This window comes from Scyliorhinus canicula, chromosome 2 (assembly GCF_902713615.1).
Source record: "Scyliorhinus canicula chromosome 2, sScyCan1.1, whole genome shotgun sequence".
Classification (NCBI taxonomy): Eukaryota; Metazoa; Chordata; class Chondrichthyes; order Carcharhiniformes; family Scyliorhinidae; genus Scyliorhinus; species Scyliorhinus canicula.
Genome location: NC_052147.1, coordinates 146,329,886 through 146,347,820, shown reverse-complemented (window position 1 = coordinate 146,347,820; position 17,935 = coordinate 146,329,886). Strand labels below are relative to the sequence as shown.

Below are 17,935 nucleotides of genomic sequence, written 5' to 3'. Positions count from 1 at the left end.
CAGTAAATCCACCTTGACCAGTCCCAAGCCATCTGCATTCCCAGATACCTGCCACCCGAAATGGTAACTCCCCCATCCCGACTCCCATCCCTGGAGAAGGCACCACAAAACACTCACTTTTTCCCAAATTTAACTTTTAGCCTGAAAAAGCCCCAAATCTCCGAAGCAGTCCCATTATATCCCCCACTGAAGAGCGCAGGTTGTACAGTAGCAGGCCATCAGCATATGGGGACGCCCTATGCTCCCCACCCCTTCACCTTACCAGACCCTCTACTTATCCGAGTACCTCAGCGCCAAGGCCAAGGGTTCCATTGCCAGCACAAACGGAAGCGGGGACATGGGGCATCCCTGCCTTGTCACCAACGCAACTGAAAATATCCTGTATTCATCTCATTTGTGTGCACACACGCCATCGGATCCTTAGATAGCAATTTCACCGATGCCACAAACTTAGGCCCAATCCGAAACCTCTCCAATACCACAAACAAATAACTCCCCTCCACACAATCGAACACCTCTCCCTCATCCAGCACCACCTCCAACTCCCTTCCTTCTGCCGGGGAAAGCACCATATTCAACAGACACTGCACATTTGATGACAACTGTCTGCCCTGTCTGATCCTCCCCAATCACCTTCAGGAGGCACTCCTCCAACCTGAGCACCAGCACCTTCCTCTTCCATGTATGCTTTCTGATACATCCGTTTTATTTCTATATCTTTCTGTTGTAACACCGCCAGTTTTCCTGAACTAAAAATATCCGGCTCATCCGCCACCTGTTCTTGGCCGGGATTTCCCCTACCCGGCCAGGCGGGGGGTCCCAGCGTACCGGAGTGGCGAGAAACACTCCGGCGTCGGGCCTCCCCAGAGGTGCGGAATCCTCCGCACCTTTAGGGGCTAGGCCCGCGCCGGAGTGGTTGGCGCCCCGCCGACCTGCGCCACGGCTGGCCGAAAGGCCTTCGCCGGTCGGCGTGAGTCCGCGCATGCGCCGGAGCGACAGCGGCCGCTGACATCACCCCGGCACATGCGTGGTGGAGGGGGTCTCTTCCGCGTAAGAGTGCCCCCATGGCACAGGCCTGCCCGCCGATCGGTGGGCCCCGATTGCGGGCCAGGCCACCGTGGGGGTAACCCTCCGGGGTGAGATCGCCTCGCGCCCCCTCCCCCCGGACCCTGGGGCCAGCTCGCGCCGCCTGCTCCCGCCAGCACAAGAGGTGGTTTAAACCACACCGGCGGGACAGGCCTGTCAGCGGTGGGACTTCGGAAATCGAGATTCCCGCCATCGCCGATCTTTCAACCATCTCATCAAAAATCGTTTCTGGTAATTGAACTTCAACTTCATCTTCACTCTTTGATTTCTCCTGTTGTCTTACCCTGTGACTTTGCGACCTTGTTTTCCTTAGAACAGTACAGCACAGAACAGGCCCTTCGGCCCTCAATGTTGTGCCGAGCAATGATCACCCTACTCAAACCCACGTATCCACCCTATACCCGTAACCCAACAACCCCCCCCCCCCCCCCCCCCCCCCCCCCCCCCTTAACCTTACTTTTTAGGACACTACGGGCAATTTAGCATGGCCAATCCACCTAACCCGCACATCTTTGGACTGTGGGAGGAAACCGGAGCACCCGGAGGAAACCCACGCACACATGGGGAGGACGTGCAGACTCCGCACAGACAGTGACCCAGCCGGGAATCGAACCTGGGACCCTGGAGCTATGACGCATTTATGCTAACCACTATGCTACCATGCTGCCCAATGCTGTTACTAAATAATCCGGAAAAATCCTAGGATATTTGTCCTTCAACACTTCAATTGTCTGATTTTCAACTGGCTTATCAACCACAGTAGGCATCACTCCTACCTGTGATCCAGCTATATCTTTACCCAAGATAAACTGTATTCCTGGACAAGATAGTTTCTCTATTACTCCTATTACCACTTCACCATTCTTCACTGGACTTTCCAACCTTACCTTATATAATGGAACACTACTCCTCTCACCCTGAATTCCACATATTACCACCTTTTCTGGCAATATTCCTCCCAAACTACATAACTCCTCATCTCTTACCATTAAAGATTGACTAGGTCCCGTATCTCTTAAAATTGTGACTTCTTTACCTGCTCCTCCTGGTACACATGAGTAAACTTTACCCACACAAGTAAATTCTTTAAAGAGATCTGGTACCTTCTTATCAATCACCTCTTGATCAGGCTGTACAATCTTTTGCACTTGGGGGAATCCAGCTAAGAAGGTTGTGCAGTGCTGGTCCGAGAAGACAGAAGAGCTGCTTAGAGACAGTGGATATTTAAGAACTCAGCGATTAACTTAAATGAGTATGCCACCACTGTCACAGACGTCATCAGCAAATGTGTGGATGACTGCGTGCCAAAGAAAGCAGTACGTACGTTCCCCAACCGGAAACCATGGCTCAACCGCGGGATTGACTCCCTACTGAAGGACAGATCTGAGGCGTTCAAGGCAGACGACTCTGACCTATACAAGAAATCCAGGTACGACCTCCGCAAAGCCATCCGAGATGCCAAGAGAGAATATCAAACTAAACTAGAGTCACAGACAGACTCTCGGCGGTTGTGGCAAGGACTAAACAACATAACGGGCTACAAAGCGAAGCCGAGCAGTATCTCTGGCAGCAGCGCACCCCTTCCCGATGAACTTAATGCATTCTATGCTCGGTTTGAGCAGGTAACCAACAATCCACTGTCGAGTGCCCCAGCATCCCATAATTCACCCATACCCACCATCACAGTTTCCGATGTCAGATCGGCCTTCCTGAAAGTGAACCCACGGAAGGCGATGGGCCCGGACGGGATCCCTGGTCGTGCACTCAGAGCCTGCGCATACCAGCTGGCAGAGGTATTCACAGACATCTTTAACCTAGCCCTACTCCACTCCGAGGTCCCCACCTGCTTCAAGAAGACCACCATCATACCGGTACCAAAGAAGAACCAGGCAACATGCCTCAATGACTACCGCCCGGTGGCCCTGACATCAGTTGTAATGAAGTGCTTCGAGAGGCTGATCATGAAGCGCATCACCTCCATACTCCCGGAACGCCTTGACCCACTTCAATTCGCATACCGTCGCAACCGGTCCACATCAGACGCCATTTCCCTGGCCCTAAACACATCCCTAGAGCATCTCGAAAACAAGGACTCCTACACCAGACTCCTATTTATTGACTACAGCTCCGCCTTCAGCACCATAATCCCAGCCAAGCTCATATCAAAGCTCCAAAACCTAGGGCTTGGCTCTCCACTCTGCACCTGGATCCTTGACTTTCTGACCAACAGACCACAATCAGTAAGAATGAACACCAACAGCTCCTCCACAATAGTCCTCAATACCGGTGCCCCGCAAGGCTGCGTACTTAGCCCCCTACTCTACTCCCTGTACACACACGACTGCGTGGGCCGGATCTTGAATAATGATGAGTCAGAATACAGGAGGGAGATAGAGAACCTAGTGGAGTGGTGTAGCGACAACAATTCCTCCCTCAATGTCAGCAAAACTAAAGAGCTGCTCATTGAATTCAGGAAACAAAATACTGTGCACACCCCTGTCAGCATCAACGGGGCCGAGGTGGAGATGGTTAGCAGTTTCAAATTCCTAGGGATGCACATCAGCAAAAATCTATCCTGGTCCACTCACGTCGACGCTATCACCAAGAAAGCACAACAGCACCTATACTTCCTCAGGAAACTAAGGAAATTCGGCATGTCCACATTAACCCGTACCAACTTTTACAGATGCACTATAGAAAGCATCCTATCGGGCTGCATCACAGCCTGGTATGGCAACTGCTCGGCCCAGGACCGCAAGGAACTTCAGAGAGTCGTGAATACCGCCCAGTCCATCACACGAACCTGCCTCCCATCTATGGACTCCATCTACACCTCCCACTGCCTGGGGAAAGCGGGCAGCATAATCAAGGATCCCTCCCACCCGGATTACTCACTCTTTCAACTTCTTCCATCGGGCAGGAGATTCAGAAGTCTGAGAACACGCACGAAATGACCCAAAAACAGCTTCTTCCCCACTGTCACCAGACTCCTAAATTACCCTCTTATTGACTGACCTCATTAACACTACACCCTGTATGCTTCAACCGATGCCAATGCTTATGTAGTTACATTGTATATCTTGTGTTGCCCTATTATGTATTCTCATGTATTTTCTTGAATTTTGTTTAATTCCCTTTTCTCCCCATGTACTGAATGATCTGTTGAGCTGCTTGCAGGAAAATACTTTTCACTGTACCTCGGTACACGTGACAATAAACAAATCCAATCCAATCCAACCTCCTTCGCTTCACTTGGGCTTTCCTTTCCCACTTCAACAAACCCCATTGACTTATCCTGTTTTATCACATCAGCCTTCCCAGTGCTTTTCTTCAACCACCAACACTGTGACTTGACATGGTCTAGTTTATTACAGTGAAAACATTTGAAACTTTTCATTTCTTTACCACCTTCTTCGAATTCTTTATTAATCTGAGGTACACGCTCATTATTATCTCCCATCCAAACCCGTTTACCTCTACCACTTGAGTATTTCTCATGTCTCCACTTTCTATCCCTCACAGGCTGAAACTGATGTCAGAAACCAAGCTTTGATTTATGAACTAATTCATAATCACAACCATTTTTGCTGCTAAACTCGCAGTTTTAACCCTCTGCTCTTCCACATGAGTTCTCACTACATCAGGAATTGAATTTTTAAACTCCTTCAGAAGTAAATTTCTCTGAGAGCTTCATACGTTTGGTCTATTTTCAAAGCCCTTATCCACCTATCAAAATTACTCTGTTTGATCCTTTCAAACTCCATGGGCGCGATTCTCCACCCCCCACGCCAGGTGGGAGAATAGCGGGAGGGCCTCCCGACAATTTTCATGCCCTCCCGCTATTCTCTGCCCCCACGCCCGACCCACGCCACGAATCGCCGCTCGCCGTTTTTTACGACGATATCAAGGAGGGGTTGTGGGGGGGGGGGGGGGGGGGGCACATGGTGAGAAGGGAGGGGGATGGAAGACACACCAAGACAGTCAATGTCAATCACAGTTACTGTATATATTAAATGTAAAGTGTTACTGTGTATAAATTGAAAATACCAATAAAAATATTTCGAAATAAAGAAGTCAATGAACCGCCTCCACATCTAAACGAACTCATGGACTGACCCGGCACAGGGCGAACGTGATCCTCTCCAACCTCAGGAACTCCGCCAGGTCACTCACGGACACCCCCGCTCTCGGTGGCTCAAAGCCGCTCCACCAAAGCAAACTCCGTCTCCGAGCTATCAGGGAGGCAAAGGCCAACATATCTGCCTCTCTCACCCCCGGACGTCCGGGTCTTCCAACACCCTAAATATTGCTACCCCTGGACTCGGGGTCACCTTCACTCCCAGTACCTCGGATATTCCGTCTGCGAACCCCTGCCAGAAATCCTTTAGCTTCGGACACGGCCAAAACATGTGGACATGATTCATGGGCCTCCCCCTACTTCCTCAAAGAACCTACTCATCCTTGCCACCGTCATATGCGCCCTCTGGATTACTTTAAACTGAATGAGACTGAGCCTTGCACACAACGAGGATGCATTCACCCTCTGCAGAGCCTCCTCCCATCTCCCGCCCTCCAACCCACCCCCCCCACTTCTGTTTATGTCTCTTGGTTCTGGATTTGTTTATTGTCATGTGTACCGAGGTACAGTGAAAAGTACTGTTCTGCGTAGAGTTCGGACAGATCAATCCTTACATGAAAAGAATACATTGGGAAAACATAAAATACCCAATTTAAATACATAGACACCGACATTGGGTGAAGCATACATCGGGTGAAGCACCATCGGGGTCCCCCTCAAGTCCATCAGATCCTTGTAGACCTCGGACACCTGCCTCTCCCCTATCCCTTTCCTCGACAATACCTTATCTTGAGCCCCAAGGGTGGCAACCCGGAAAAGGAAGGCACTTCCCTCCTCACAAAATCCATTCCTCCTGGGCAGCTCATATTCTTCCTCCAAGTCTTCTAATTTTGCAAAGGTCTACGATCAGGTCCCCGAATCTCTCAATCCCTGCCTGTGGGCACCCCCCGGAACCTTACATCCAATCCCCTGGGTGCAAACCTATGATTAGCACAGATCAGGGCTCAAACTGAGCCCTCTTGACTTACTGGGTATTCCCCGCCCATACATAACCGAAATCAACGCTTTAACCTTCTTAAAGGATGACTTCAGGACAAAGATCGGAAAGTTCTGTGATATGAAAAGGAACTTTGGCAGCACCGTCAGCTTCACTGACTGTACCCATCCCGCCAATGACAGTGGCAGCAGATCCCACCTCTTAAAATCCCTCTTCATCTGCTCCAGCAGAGTCAAATTTAACTTATTTAGCTGCGCCCAACCCGGCGTCACCTGGATGTCCAAGTATCTAAAGCTCGCCCCCACCACCTTAAACCCAAACTCTCCCAACCTCCTCTCCTGGCTTCTGGTCTGAATCAGGAACTCCTCGCTCAACTTATACCCGGAGAATCGACCAAAATCTTTCAAAATCCTCATAATGTTGTCAATGCCACCCGATGGGTCCGAAATATATAATAACAGGTTGTCCGTGTAAAACGAAACCCTGTGCTCGACCCCCCGTGCAATCCCGCACCAGTTCCTCGGTACTCGATGCGCCATTGCCAATGGTAAAAAGCAACGAGGAGAGCGGGCACCTCTGCCTTGTGCCATCCCAAAATATCCCAAGCTCACCCGGTTTACTTGCAACCAGTGCCTTGTAAAGCAACTGGCCCAGTCCACAAACTCCTGCCCCAACCCAAACTGTCCCAGCATTTTCCACAGATATTCCTACTCCATCTGATTAAAGCCTTTTCGGAATCCATCGCCACCAGAATCATATTAGGCAGCCTCCTCACATTTGCCGACAACTGTCTCCCTTTCACAAACCCCATTTGGTCCTCATCTATCAGCCCTGGGACACAGACCTCAATTCGCAAAGCCAACACCTTCACCAATCCCCTGGTGTTTCTTAACCTTTTGATTGCACATACAGGTGAGCATCCCTTATCATAAATCCTTTGGGCTGAATGTGTATCTGATTTTGGAATTTTTTGGATTTTGGAATATAATGAGCAACTGCGGCGCGCTGGGAACTGCGGATGTGTGGCATGTTGGGACCTGCGCATGTGTGGTGTGATGGGAACTGCGGATGTGTGGCATGTTGGGACCTGCGCATGTGTGGCTTGATGGGACCTGTGCATGTGTGGCATGATGGGACCTGTGCATGTGTGGCTTGATGGGACCTGTGCATGTGTGGCGTGATGAGACTTGCGCATGTGTGGCGTGATGGGACCTGTGCATGTGTGCTGTAATGGGACCTGCGCATGTGTGCTGTAATGGGACCTGTGCATGTGTGCTGTAATGGGACCTGCGCATGTGTGGTGTGATGAGACCTGCGCATGTGTGGCTTGATGGGACCTGTGCATGTGTGGCGTGATGAGACTTGCGCATGTGTGGCGTGATGGGACCTGTGCATGTGTGCTGTAATGGGACCTGCGCATGTGTGGTGTGATGAGACCTGCGCATGTGTGGAGTGATGGGACCTGCGCATGTGTGGCGTGATGAGACCTGCGCATGTGTGGCATGATGGGACCTGCGCATGTGTGGCGTGATGGGACCTGTGCATGTGTGGCATGATGGGACCTGCGCATGTGTGGCGTGATGGGACCTGCGCATGTGTGGAGTGATGGGACCTGTGCATGTGTGGCATGATGGGACCTGTGCATGTGTGGCGTGATGGGACCTGTGCATGTGTGGCGTGATGGGACCTGTGCATGTGTGGCATGATGGGACCTGTGCATGTGTGGCATGATGGGACCTGTGCATGTGTGGCATGATGGGACCTACGCATGTGTGGCATGATTGGACCTACGCATGTGTGGCATGATGGGACCTACGCATGTGTGGAGTGATGGGACCTGTGCATGTGTGGCGTGATGGGACCTGTGCATGTGTGGCATGATGGGACCTGCGCATGTGTGGTGTGATGGGAGCCACCACAAGTGTGATGACTGCACACACACTCAGCATGTAAGAGCTGCTAAAGAACCCTAAATAAACCATTTCAGTTTTAGTCCTTTGTAATCATTTCCATATAACTTAGCAACTTTACACTTCTCTAAATGAACACAATTTGCAGCTGAATTGCTGATTGCTCTCGGATTCTTGGCTACAATGCAGAAACATCCCACATTGGCCCGTTCTCATGAAATGAAAAAAAAAAATGAAAATCGCTTATTGTCACGAGTAGGCTTCAATTAAGTTACTGTGAAAAGCCCCTAGTCGCCACATTCCGGCGCCTGTCCGGGGAGGCTGGTACGGGAATCGAACTGCTGCTGACCCGCTTGGTCTGCTTTAAAAGCCAGCGATTTAGCCTTGTGAGCTAAACCAGCCCCTCATTGCTATCCATTGACAAAACTTTGGTATTCATGTTGTCTTATCAGGGGGAGGGGCTGGCTAAAGCTCAGGCTACGGCTCAGATACAAGAACAAAGTAACTTGCTTTCTGTGCCTTATCAAAGTGACCTCCCAATCCTGAGATGCTAATCAGTGTGAGAGTGTGAGCCTGTCCAATCATCCATTTTCAGATTGGATCAACTGAGGTTTGAGTATAACGAGAAGAAGACGGAAGAACAGCGAATCGAATTCTTGGAACAGCTGATTCTAAAGAAAGTGGGGAAATCTAGAAAAATGCTGAGGTCAGAAAGGAAGATGAAGGTGAGATGCACATTCACAGGGATTTGGGAGAAATAGAGTCTGTTAACTCAAAGGCTGTTCATAAGGGCGATCAAATGCCTCAACAATCACATTGGAGTGATAAGGTGATCCTTATTTGTTTGTTATGCATAAAACCCGATTTTAACCATTTCAGGCTAGCGAGGGATGCAGGGTGGTCCGAAATTACGTTGGTTCTGTCAGCAAAATAGAGATGTCATGGAGGAGGGGCAGAACGGTGGCACAGTGGTTAGCACTGCTGCCTCACAGCGCCAGGGACCCAGCTTCAATTCCGGCCTCGGGTGACTGTCTGCATGGAGTTTACACTTTCTTCCCGTGTCTGCGTGGGTTTCCTGCGGGGATTCCCGTTTCCTCCCACTGAGATGTGCAGGTTATATCATAGAATTTACAGAGCAGAAGGAGGCCATTCGGCCCATCGAGTCTGCACCGGCTCTTGGAAAGAGCACCCTACCCAAGCCCACACCTCCACCCTATCCCCATAACCCAGTAACCCCACCCAACACTAAGGGCAATTTTGGACACTAAGGGCAATTTATCATGGCCAATCCACCTAACCTGCACATCTTTGGACTGTGGGAGGAAACCAGAGCACCCGGAGGAAACCCACGCACACACGGGGAGGATGTGCAGACTCCACACAGACAGTGACCCAAGCCAGAATCGAACCTGGGACCCTGGAGCTGTGAAGTGATTGTGCTATCCACAATGCTACCGTGCTGCCCCGGGTTAGGTGGACTGACCATGCACAATTACCCGTTAGTGTCCAAATGTTAGGTGGGTTTATGGAGTTACCCGAATAGGGCAGAGGAGTGGATTTATGAATAATGCTAGGCAGGGTGCTCTTTCAGAGTGCCGGTGCGGACCCGATGGGCCCAATGGCCTCCTTCTGCATTGTAGTGACTCTATAATTCTTGGAGTCTCTGGGAATTCCTTTCTTTAAAAAAAAATTTAGAGCACCCAATTATTTTTTTCCAATTAAGGGGCAATTTAACGTGGCCAATCAACCTACGCTGCACATCGTTGGGTTGTGGGGTGAGACCCACGCAGACACAGGGAGAATGTGCAAACTCCACACAGACAATGACCCAGGGCTGGGATCGAACATGGGTCCTCAGCGCCGTGAGGCAGCAGTGCTAACCACTGGGCCACCATGCCACCCAGCCTCTGGGAATTAAAGATTAATGTTGAAGATACTGCTGCCAGCAACTGAAGAAAACTCACCAAATTATTTAATGACATGTCTGGTTTGGTTCAAATTTTTGTTTGACTGCATTCATGGGGAACACCTCAGGATGTTTCCCTACGGTGCTATATATATATGCAAGTCACTATTGTAGTTATCAGAATATTGGAGATGGGGAGAAAAGATTGTTAGATTGAGAGTGAAGACATCCTTTTGGGTCATCAGGGGTCTGTTCAATGTTTGATTGGCTGTGAGGTGGTGCTCTCTGACACCAGACGTTGACAGGTGCCCCCATGTTCCAGTGGAATGGGATCCAGAGATGATAACAGTTAGGGCTTTGTGGGGGTGGGTGATGCCTGTTGGCCACAACTCATCACCCCTCCCGCTGGCCTCAAATTTAGCTGGTGCCCCATTGGCCCTCACTGCCAAGAGGCATGTTGGCTGTAACGGTGAAACAGTTCTTCACCATGATCAGCAGGGATCAGGCATAAATGTGGGGTGTTGGCTTCCCATTTTAACCACAAAGACATTGTAGCTAAGAGCTGTAAAGTCTTAGCAGTACAACAGTGAGCTCTGCAGATGGGGAAAGGGGATTTGCAGATCTGAACTGGCCAAATTCTGTCGGAACGAGGTAGGGGTTGAAACATTCATGGCAGTCTACAGCTGTGTGAATGAAGCTGAGAATGGAGAGAGAACACTCCTTAGGCAAACTGGAAGATTCGACTGAAGTCCAGAATATAACAGGACAAAAAAAAACACAAGTGAGATCAGTCATCAGGTTCCAATTTTCTTCAGTAGAACTGTGAAATCATGTGTCCTTGAGACTCTTAACAACTGTCCTTAATTTCACAGGGAGCTGTCTGGGCTGGTCCAGGGGAAAGAAGCTCATCCCCCAAGACACCGCTAGAATCTACAAACAACTATGGAATGATTCATCCTGAAATAGAAGTCATTGGTACAGTATGAGCAGCCCTCTTGACATGTGACCATTGTAATATAGAAAAGATTGGAAGCATTTGGCAGATACTAAGCAATGTAAACTGAAAGCTTAATGTAGGATTCAGAGGTCAGTTCGCATTTCAATCAGCATCTCTTACCTACTGATAACATTTTCAGTAGAAAACTGTTGGCTCCTCTTTCATCTCCATTCTCTTTGTTCTTTGTTCTTTGTATTCCTTCTCATCACCTGCTCATTTCACCCCATTTCTCTCTTTGTCCTTTTCCTCCCTTGCCCTCTTCCTTTGTCCCTCCTTCTTCTCCTCTTTCTTGACCCCCTCTCCACCTTCAAACCTTCCTCTTCCTCACTCTCCATACCTTTCTCTCCTCCCCATCTTCTTTCCTCTCTTCCTCTTGCTCCTTTCCTCTTCCTTTCTCTCCCGTTCTCTCCCCCCCCCCCCCCACCCTTTCCCCTCTCCCTCTCCTTCCAACACAGTCGCTCAGACACACATTCAATTGCTGACATATTTTTAAAAAGCTAAATTATTTTTCTCTGCTGAGGCTTGTTGCTGTTTGGAACTGGATGAAGACCAGATTGAGACTTGATTAAGAATGGACGGAGAACGGATTGAAACTGGGGAGACCGGATTGACACTGAATTGAGAACAGATTGACACTGGATTGAGAACAGATTGACACTGAATTGAGGACAGATTGACATTGAATTGAGAATGAATTGACATTGAATTGAAAATGTATTGACACTGAATTGAGAACAGATTGACCCTGAATTGAGAATTGATTGACACTGAATTGAGAACGGATTGACACTGAATTGAGAATTGATTGACACTGAATTGGGAACAGATTGACACTGAATTAAGAATTGATTGACACTGAATTGAGAACAGATTGACACTGAATAGAGAACAGATTGACACCGAAGTGAGAACAGATTGACACTGGATTGAGAACAGATTGACACTGCATTGAGAATGGATTGACACTGAATTGAGAATTGATTGACACTGAATTGAGAATGGATTGACACTGAATTGAGAACAGATTGACACTGGATTGAGAATTGATTGACACTGAATTGAGAACGGATTGACACTGGATTGAGAACAGATTGAAACTGAATTGAGAACAGATTGACACCGAATTGAGAACAGATTGACACTGGATTGAGAACAGATTGACACTGCATTGAGAATGGATTGACACTGAATTGAGAATAGATTGACACTGAATTGAGAATAGATTGACACTGAATTGAGAACAGATTGACACTGGATTGAGAACAGATTGACACTGAATTGAGAATTGATTGACACTGAATTGAGAACAGATTGACACTGGATTGAGAACAGATTGACACTGAATTGAGAATTGATTGACACTGAATTGAGAACAGATTGACACTGAATTGAGAACAGATTGACACTGGATTGAGAACAGATTGACACTGCATTGAGAATCGATTGACACTGAATTGAGAATAGATTGACACTGAATTGAGAATGGATTGACACTGAATTGAGAACAGATTGACACTGGATTGAGAATTGATTAACACTGAATTGAGAACGGATTGACACTGGATTGAGAACAGATTGACACTGAATTGAGAATAGATTGACACTGGATTGAGAACAGATTGACACTGAATTGAGAATTGATTGACACTGAATTGAGAACAGATTGACACTGAATTGAGAACAGATTGACACTGGATTGAGAACAGATTGACACTGCATTGAGAATCGATTGACACTGAATTGAGAATAGATTGACACTGAATTGAGAATGGATTGACACTGAATTGAGAATAGATTGACACTGAATTGAGAACGGATTGACACTGAATTGAGAACAGATTGACACTGAATTGAAAATGGATTGATGCTGAATTAGAACAGATTGACATTGAATAGAGAATGGATTGACACTGAATTGATACTGCCCAAGCTTGTTTAGCTGGGGAACTGTTCAGATAAAGTGACAGTTGAGGCACCATTTTCTCAAGTATGAATTAATCTCAAAATTGGGGCTTAGAAATATGTGGTCAGTTTGTCAACACACCCACCTTCACCTCATCTTCTGAACCTCCCCCCACCAATTCACTTCCCGCAAAGTACACAGAATTACAATATTCAACCGAAACCTTTAATCTTCCAATTTATATCACTAACTACTGATATTTTCAAATTTAAAGGGGGAGAACTTCAAAAATAAGGGGAGGGGAAAGACATAGCGAGTGATTGACAGACCGATTTCTCATATTGTTTTCCAATTAGAAACTAGTGATGAGCTGCTGATCATTGTAGACACAATTCATGTTGTCTCTGAGTAGACAATGTGAGGACAAATGAACATCATTCTTCCCGTTACCTATTATTGCTCTGTTCTTTCCCACAGATGTTGATTCCAATGGTGACAAAGAACATACTTCAGAATTACAGGTATTGATCACAAGTCACACTCAAATACTTCACTTTGAAATAGACTGCCAAAAATCGGCAGGTTGAACAAATTCCCCCCCCGGCACCTGTCCTCTACTCCCTCGAAGAACCTACTCATCCTAACCGCCATCATGTGCGCCCTATGTACTACCATAAACTGGATAAGTCTGAGCCTCGCACGCGACGAGGACACATTCATCGTCCTCAGGGCCTCCTCCCATAACCCGGCCTCCAGTTCCTCCCCCAGTTCCTCCTCCATTTCCGTTTAACTTCCCTCATCAGGGCCCCCTCCCAGTCCATCAGCTCCTTATAAATCTCGGACACCCTACCCTCACCCTCTCCTTCCCTCGATAACACCTGACCCTGCAATCTCGAGGGCAGAAAATCAGGAAAGGACGCTACCTGCATCCTCACAAAGTCTTGAACCTGTAAGTATCTGAACCCATTCCCACTCGGCAGCTCATATTTCTTCTCCCACTCCTCTAAATTCACAAAGCTGCCCCCCCCCCCCCCCCCCCCACAAACAGGTTCCAAACCGCTTGATCCCTGCTTGTTGCCACCCCCGAAACCTCATGTCTAACCCCTGCCCGGTGCAAACCTGTGGTTGTCGCAAATTAGTGCCCCCACAAAGGCACCTTCTAATCTCAGATGCTGCTGCCACTGTCCCCACACCCACGGGCCGCCACCACCATTGAGCTTGTGGAGTACCTGGCCGGCGAGAACGGCAGAGGCACCCTCAGCAATACCCCTAAGCTCATTCCTCTGCATGATTCCACTTCCATCCGCTCCCACGCCAACCCCTCCCCCACTCCCCACTTCATCACCACAACAATGTTTGTTGCCAGGGCAGCACGGTGGCCTAGTGGTTAGCACAACCGCCTCACGGCGCTGAGGTTCCAGGTTCGATCCCTGCTCTGGATCACTGTCCGTGTGGAGTTTGCACATTCTCCCCGTGTCTGCGTGGGTTTCGCCCCCACAACCCAAAAATGTGCAGAGTAGGTGGATTGGCCACACTAAATTGCCCCTTAATTGGAAAAAATAATTGGGTAATCTAAATTTATAAAAAAAAAACAATGTTTGTTGCCCAATATTAATTCATTATGTTTGGCAATGCCAACACGCTTCCACCTCGTCACCGCTCCAACAGCACCTTCTTAACCCCAAGATCAAAGTAATATCTTTCTTAAAGAATGATTTTGGGTTGAAGATTGGGAGGTTCTGAAAGACAAATAAGAGCCTCAGCAGCACCATCGTTTTCACTGTCTGCTCCCACCCGCCAGCGAGAGCGGCAGCACATCCAACCTCTTAAAATCCCCCCTCATCTGTTCCACCAAGTTCAATTTGTGCAGCTGCTCCCATCCCTGTGCCACATGGATACCTAAATATCTGAAGCTCACCCCCACCACCTTCAACAGCAGATCGCCCAACCTCCTCTCCTGTCCCCTGGCGTTGTTCGGAAACACCTCACTCATCTCCATGTCTAGCTTGTGTCCAAACTCCTCCAGAATACTCATGATTACTCCAATACCTCTCAGTCGGTCCGCAATATACAGCAGCATTTTATCCGTGTACAACAAATGTGCTCAACGCCACCCATCCCCCACCACAATCCCTCCTCAGCCTCGATGCCCGAAGAGCCATTGTCAGTCGCTCTACTGCCAAGGCAAAAAGCAATGGAGAGAGTGGTGTTATGTTCTGTGTTGTGGCCGTGGTAAAGATGCACACAGAACATTTAGTTATTTGACAATTAAGATAGTTTATTAACAATGTGAACACATGGAATGATAACTAACAAACTATAATACAAACGGGAACAAATAAGTGAATTCTCCTGCAGCTACTTCAAATACGACTGTCCTCTAGTACGACTTACGACCAACTCCCCCGATCTCTGGCATTACATGGTGGATCACCATCTCCACCTGCTGGTCGGAGGTCATACATTCAACTATATAATTGCTATGCATATGCATATCACCACACCTCCTTCTTTTGGAAATGTGAATGTTTAACAAATATAACTGTTTTACAAACCATGATATGCATAACAAGTTCAAATATGTCATATATACAAATCTAACTGCGCTTTACAAAGCATGACATGCACAGTAATTACAACAATGACCCTTATACACAGTTCATTACACGTTCAGTCTTTCAGGTTAAGACATCTTCTTGTCGGTCTCCTCAACCTTGACTGAATACGTGATCTTGTTTTGAAAGACTGGTTTTCTGCCTGGTCTTGGAGTCACCAACTCTTCCAGCCTTTTGAAGCAATGCTTCCTATTCCGTGTTTATTCTTGTACATTGCCCGATGTTTGTGTCTTAATTGCATCTGCTGCTACCCGGTCGACCCACTGTATCCTCGACTCTTCTCTTCCCCTGCTTTCTCTTTTTTTAAATCATCTCTTTTCTTCTCCTTTTCTTCTTAGCTTTAGTGGCATCATCATTGTGCATACCTGCCTGTGCACTTAGAGCATTATTCTTGCTACTAGTCTCGACCAAGGGATTATCTATTTCAGGAACTGCTGCTGTCGTAGCTGCCTCTGGATCTGCTGCTGTCGTAGCTGTTTCTGGATCTGCTGCTGGAGTAGCTGTTTCTGGATCTGCTGTTGTCATAGATGTTTTTGGATCTGCTGCTGTCGTAGCTGTTTTTGGATCTGCTGCTGGAGTAGCTGTTTCTGGATCTGCTGCTGTCGTAGCTGTTTTTGGATCTGCTGCTGTCGTAGCTGTTTTTGGATCTGCTGCTGGAGTAGCTGTTTTTGGATCTGCTGCCGGAGTAGCTGTTTCTGGATCTGCTGCTGTCGTAGATGTTTCTGGATCTGCTGCTGTCGTTGCAGTTTCTGGACCTGCTACTGTAATAGCTGTTTCTAGATCTGCTGCTGTCGTAGCTGTTTCTGGATCTGCTGCTGTAGTAGCTGTTTCTGGATCTGCAGCTGTCGTAGATGTTTCTAGATCTGCTGCTGTCGTAGCTGTTTCTGGATCTGCTACTGTAATAGCTGCTTCTAGATCTGCTGCTGCAGTAGCTGTTTCTGGATCTGCTGCTATCGTAGCTGTTTCTGGATCTGCTGCTGTCGTAGATGTTTCTGGATCTGCTGCTGTAGTAGCTGTTTCTGGATCTGCTGCTGTAGTAGCTGTTTCTGGATCTGCTGCTGGAGTAGCTGTTTCTGGATCTGCTGCTGTCGTTGCAGTTTCTGGATCTGCTGCTGGAGTAGCTGTTTCTAGATCTGCTGCTGTAGTAGCTGTTTTTGGATCTGCTGCTGTAGTAGCTGTTTCTGGATCTGCTGCCGGAGTAGCTGTTTCTGGATCTGCTGCTGTAATAGCTGTTTCTGGATCTGCTGCTGTAGTAGCTGTTTCTGGATCTGCTGCCGGAGTAGCTGTTTCTGGATCTGCTGCTGTCATAGATGTTTCTGGATCTGCTGCTGTCGTAGCTGTTTCTGGACCTGCTGCTGGAGTAGCTGTTGATGTATCTGCTGCCGGAGTAGCTGTTTCTGGATCTGCTGCTGTAATAGATGTTTCTGGATCTGCTGTTGTCATAGATGTTTCTGGATCTGCTGCTGTAGTAGCTGTTTCTGGATCTGCTGCTGTAGTAGCTGTTTCTGGACCTGCTGCTGGAGTAGCTGTTGATGTATCTGCTGCCGGAGTAGCTGTTTATGTATCTGCTGCTGTAGTAGCTGTTTCTGGATCTGCTGCTGTTGTAGCTGCTTCTGGATCTGCTGCCGGAGTAGCTTTTTCTGGATCTGCTGCCGGAGTAGCTGTTTATGGATCTGCTGCTGGAGTAGCTGTTTCTGGATCTGCTGCTGCAGTAGCTGTTTGTGGATCTGCTGCTAGAGTAGCTGTTTCTGGATCTGCTGCTGTCGTAGCTGCTTCTGGATCTGCTGCCGGAGTAGCTGTTTCTGGATCTGCTGCTGTAATAGCTGTTTCTGGATCTGCTGCTGTAGTAGCTGTTTCTGGATCTGTTGCTGTAGTAGCTGTTTATGTATCTGCTGCTGTAATAGCTGTTTCTGGATCTGCTGCTGTAGTAGCTGTTTCTGGATCTGCTGCTGTAGTAGCTGTTTCTGGATCTGCTGCTGGAGTAGCTGTTTCTGGATCTGCTGCTGTAGTAGCTGTTTATGGATCTGCTGCTGGAGTAGCTGTTTCTGGATCTGCTGCCGGAGTAGCTGTTTATGGATCTGCTGCTGTAGTAGCTGTTTCTGGATCTGCTGCTGTAGTAGCTGTTTATGTATCTGCTGCCGGAGTAGCTGTTTCTGGATCTGCTGCTGTCGTAGCTGTTTCTGGATCTGCTGCTGGAGTAGCTGTTTCTGGATCTGCTGCTGGAGTAGCTGTTTCTGGATCTGTTGCTGTAGTAGCTGTTTGTGGATCTGCTGCTAGAGTAGCTGTTTCTGGATCGTCTGTTGTGAAAGTTGTTTGTGGCTCTTCTGCCACAATAGCTGATTTTGGAGCCTTTGCTGGATTGAAGACTTTTGGTGATACATGGTGCTTGTGCTTGAACGCTGTACATGCCCATCAACTGGTGAGGAATCCAAAATCAGCATAC

At 48.0% G+C, this 17,935-nt stretch overlaps 1 protein-coding gene across 1 annotated transcript in view; it reads left to right on the top strand.

The window, feature by feature from the left end:
- The window catches only part of LOC119959010, a 316,096-nt gene that overhangs the window by 23,837 nt on the left and 274,324 nt on the right, over positions 1-17,935 (top strand). The window contains exons 10-12 of the mRNA XM_038787558.1: positions 8,667-8,796; positions 10,850-10,952; positions 13,355-13,398. Of these exons, the coding sequence (XP_038643486.1) occupies positions 8,667-8,796; positions 10,850-10,952; positions 13,355-13,398 (277 nt within the window). The remainder of the gene's footprint in view (positions 1-8,666; positions 8,797-10,849; positions 10,953-13,354; positions 13,399-17,935) is intronic.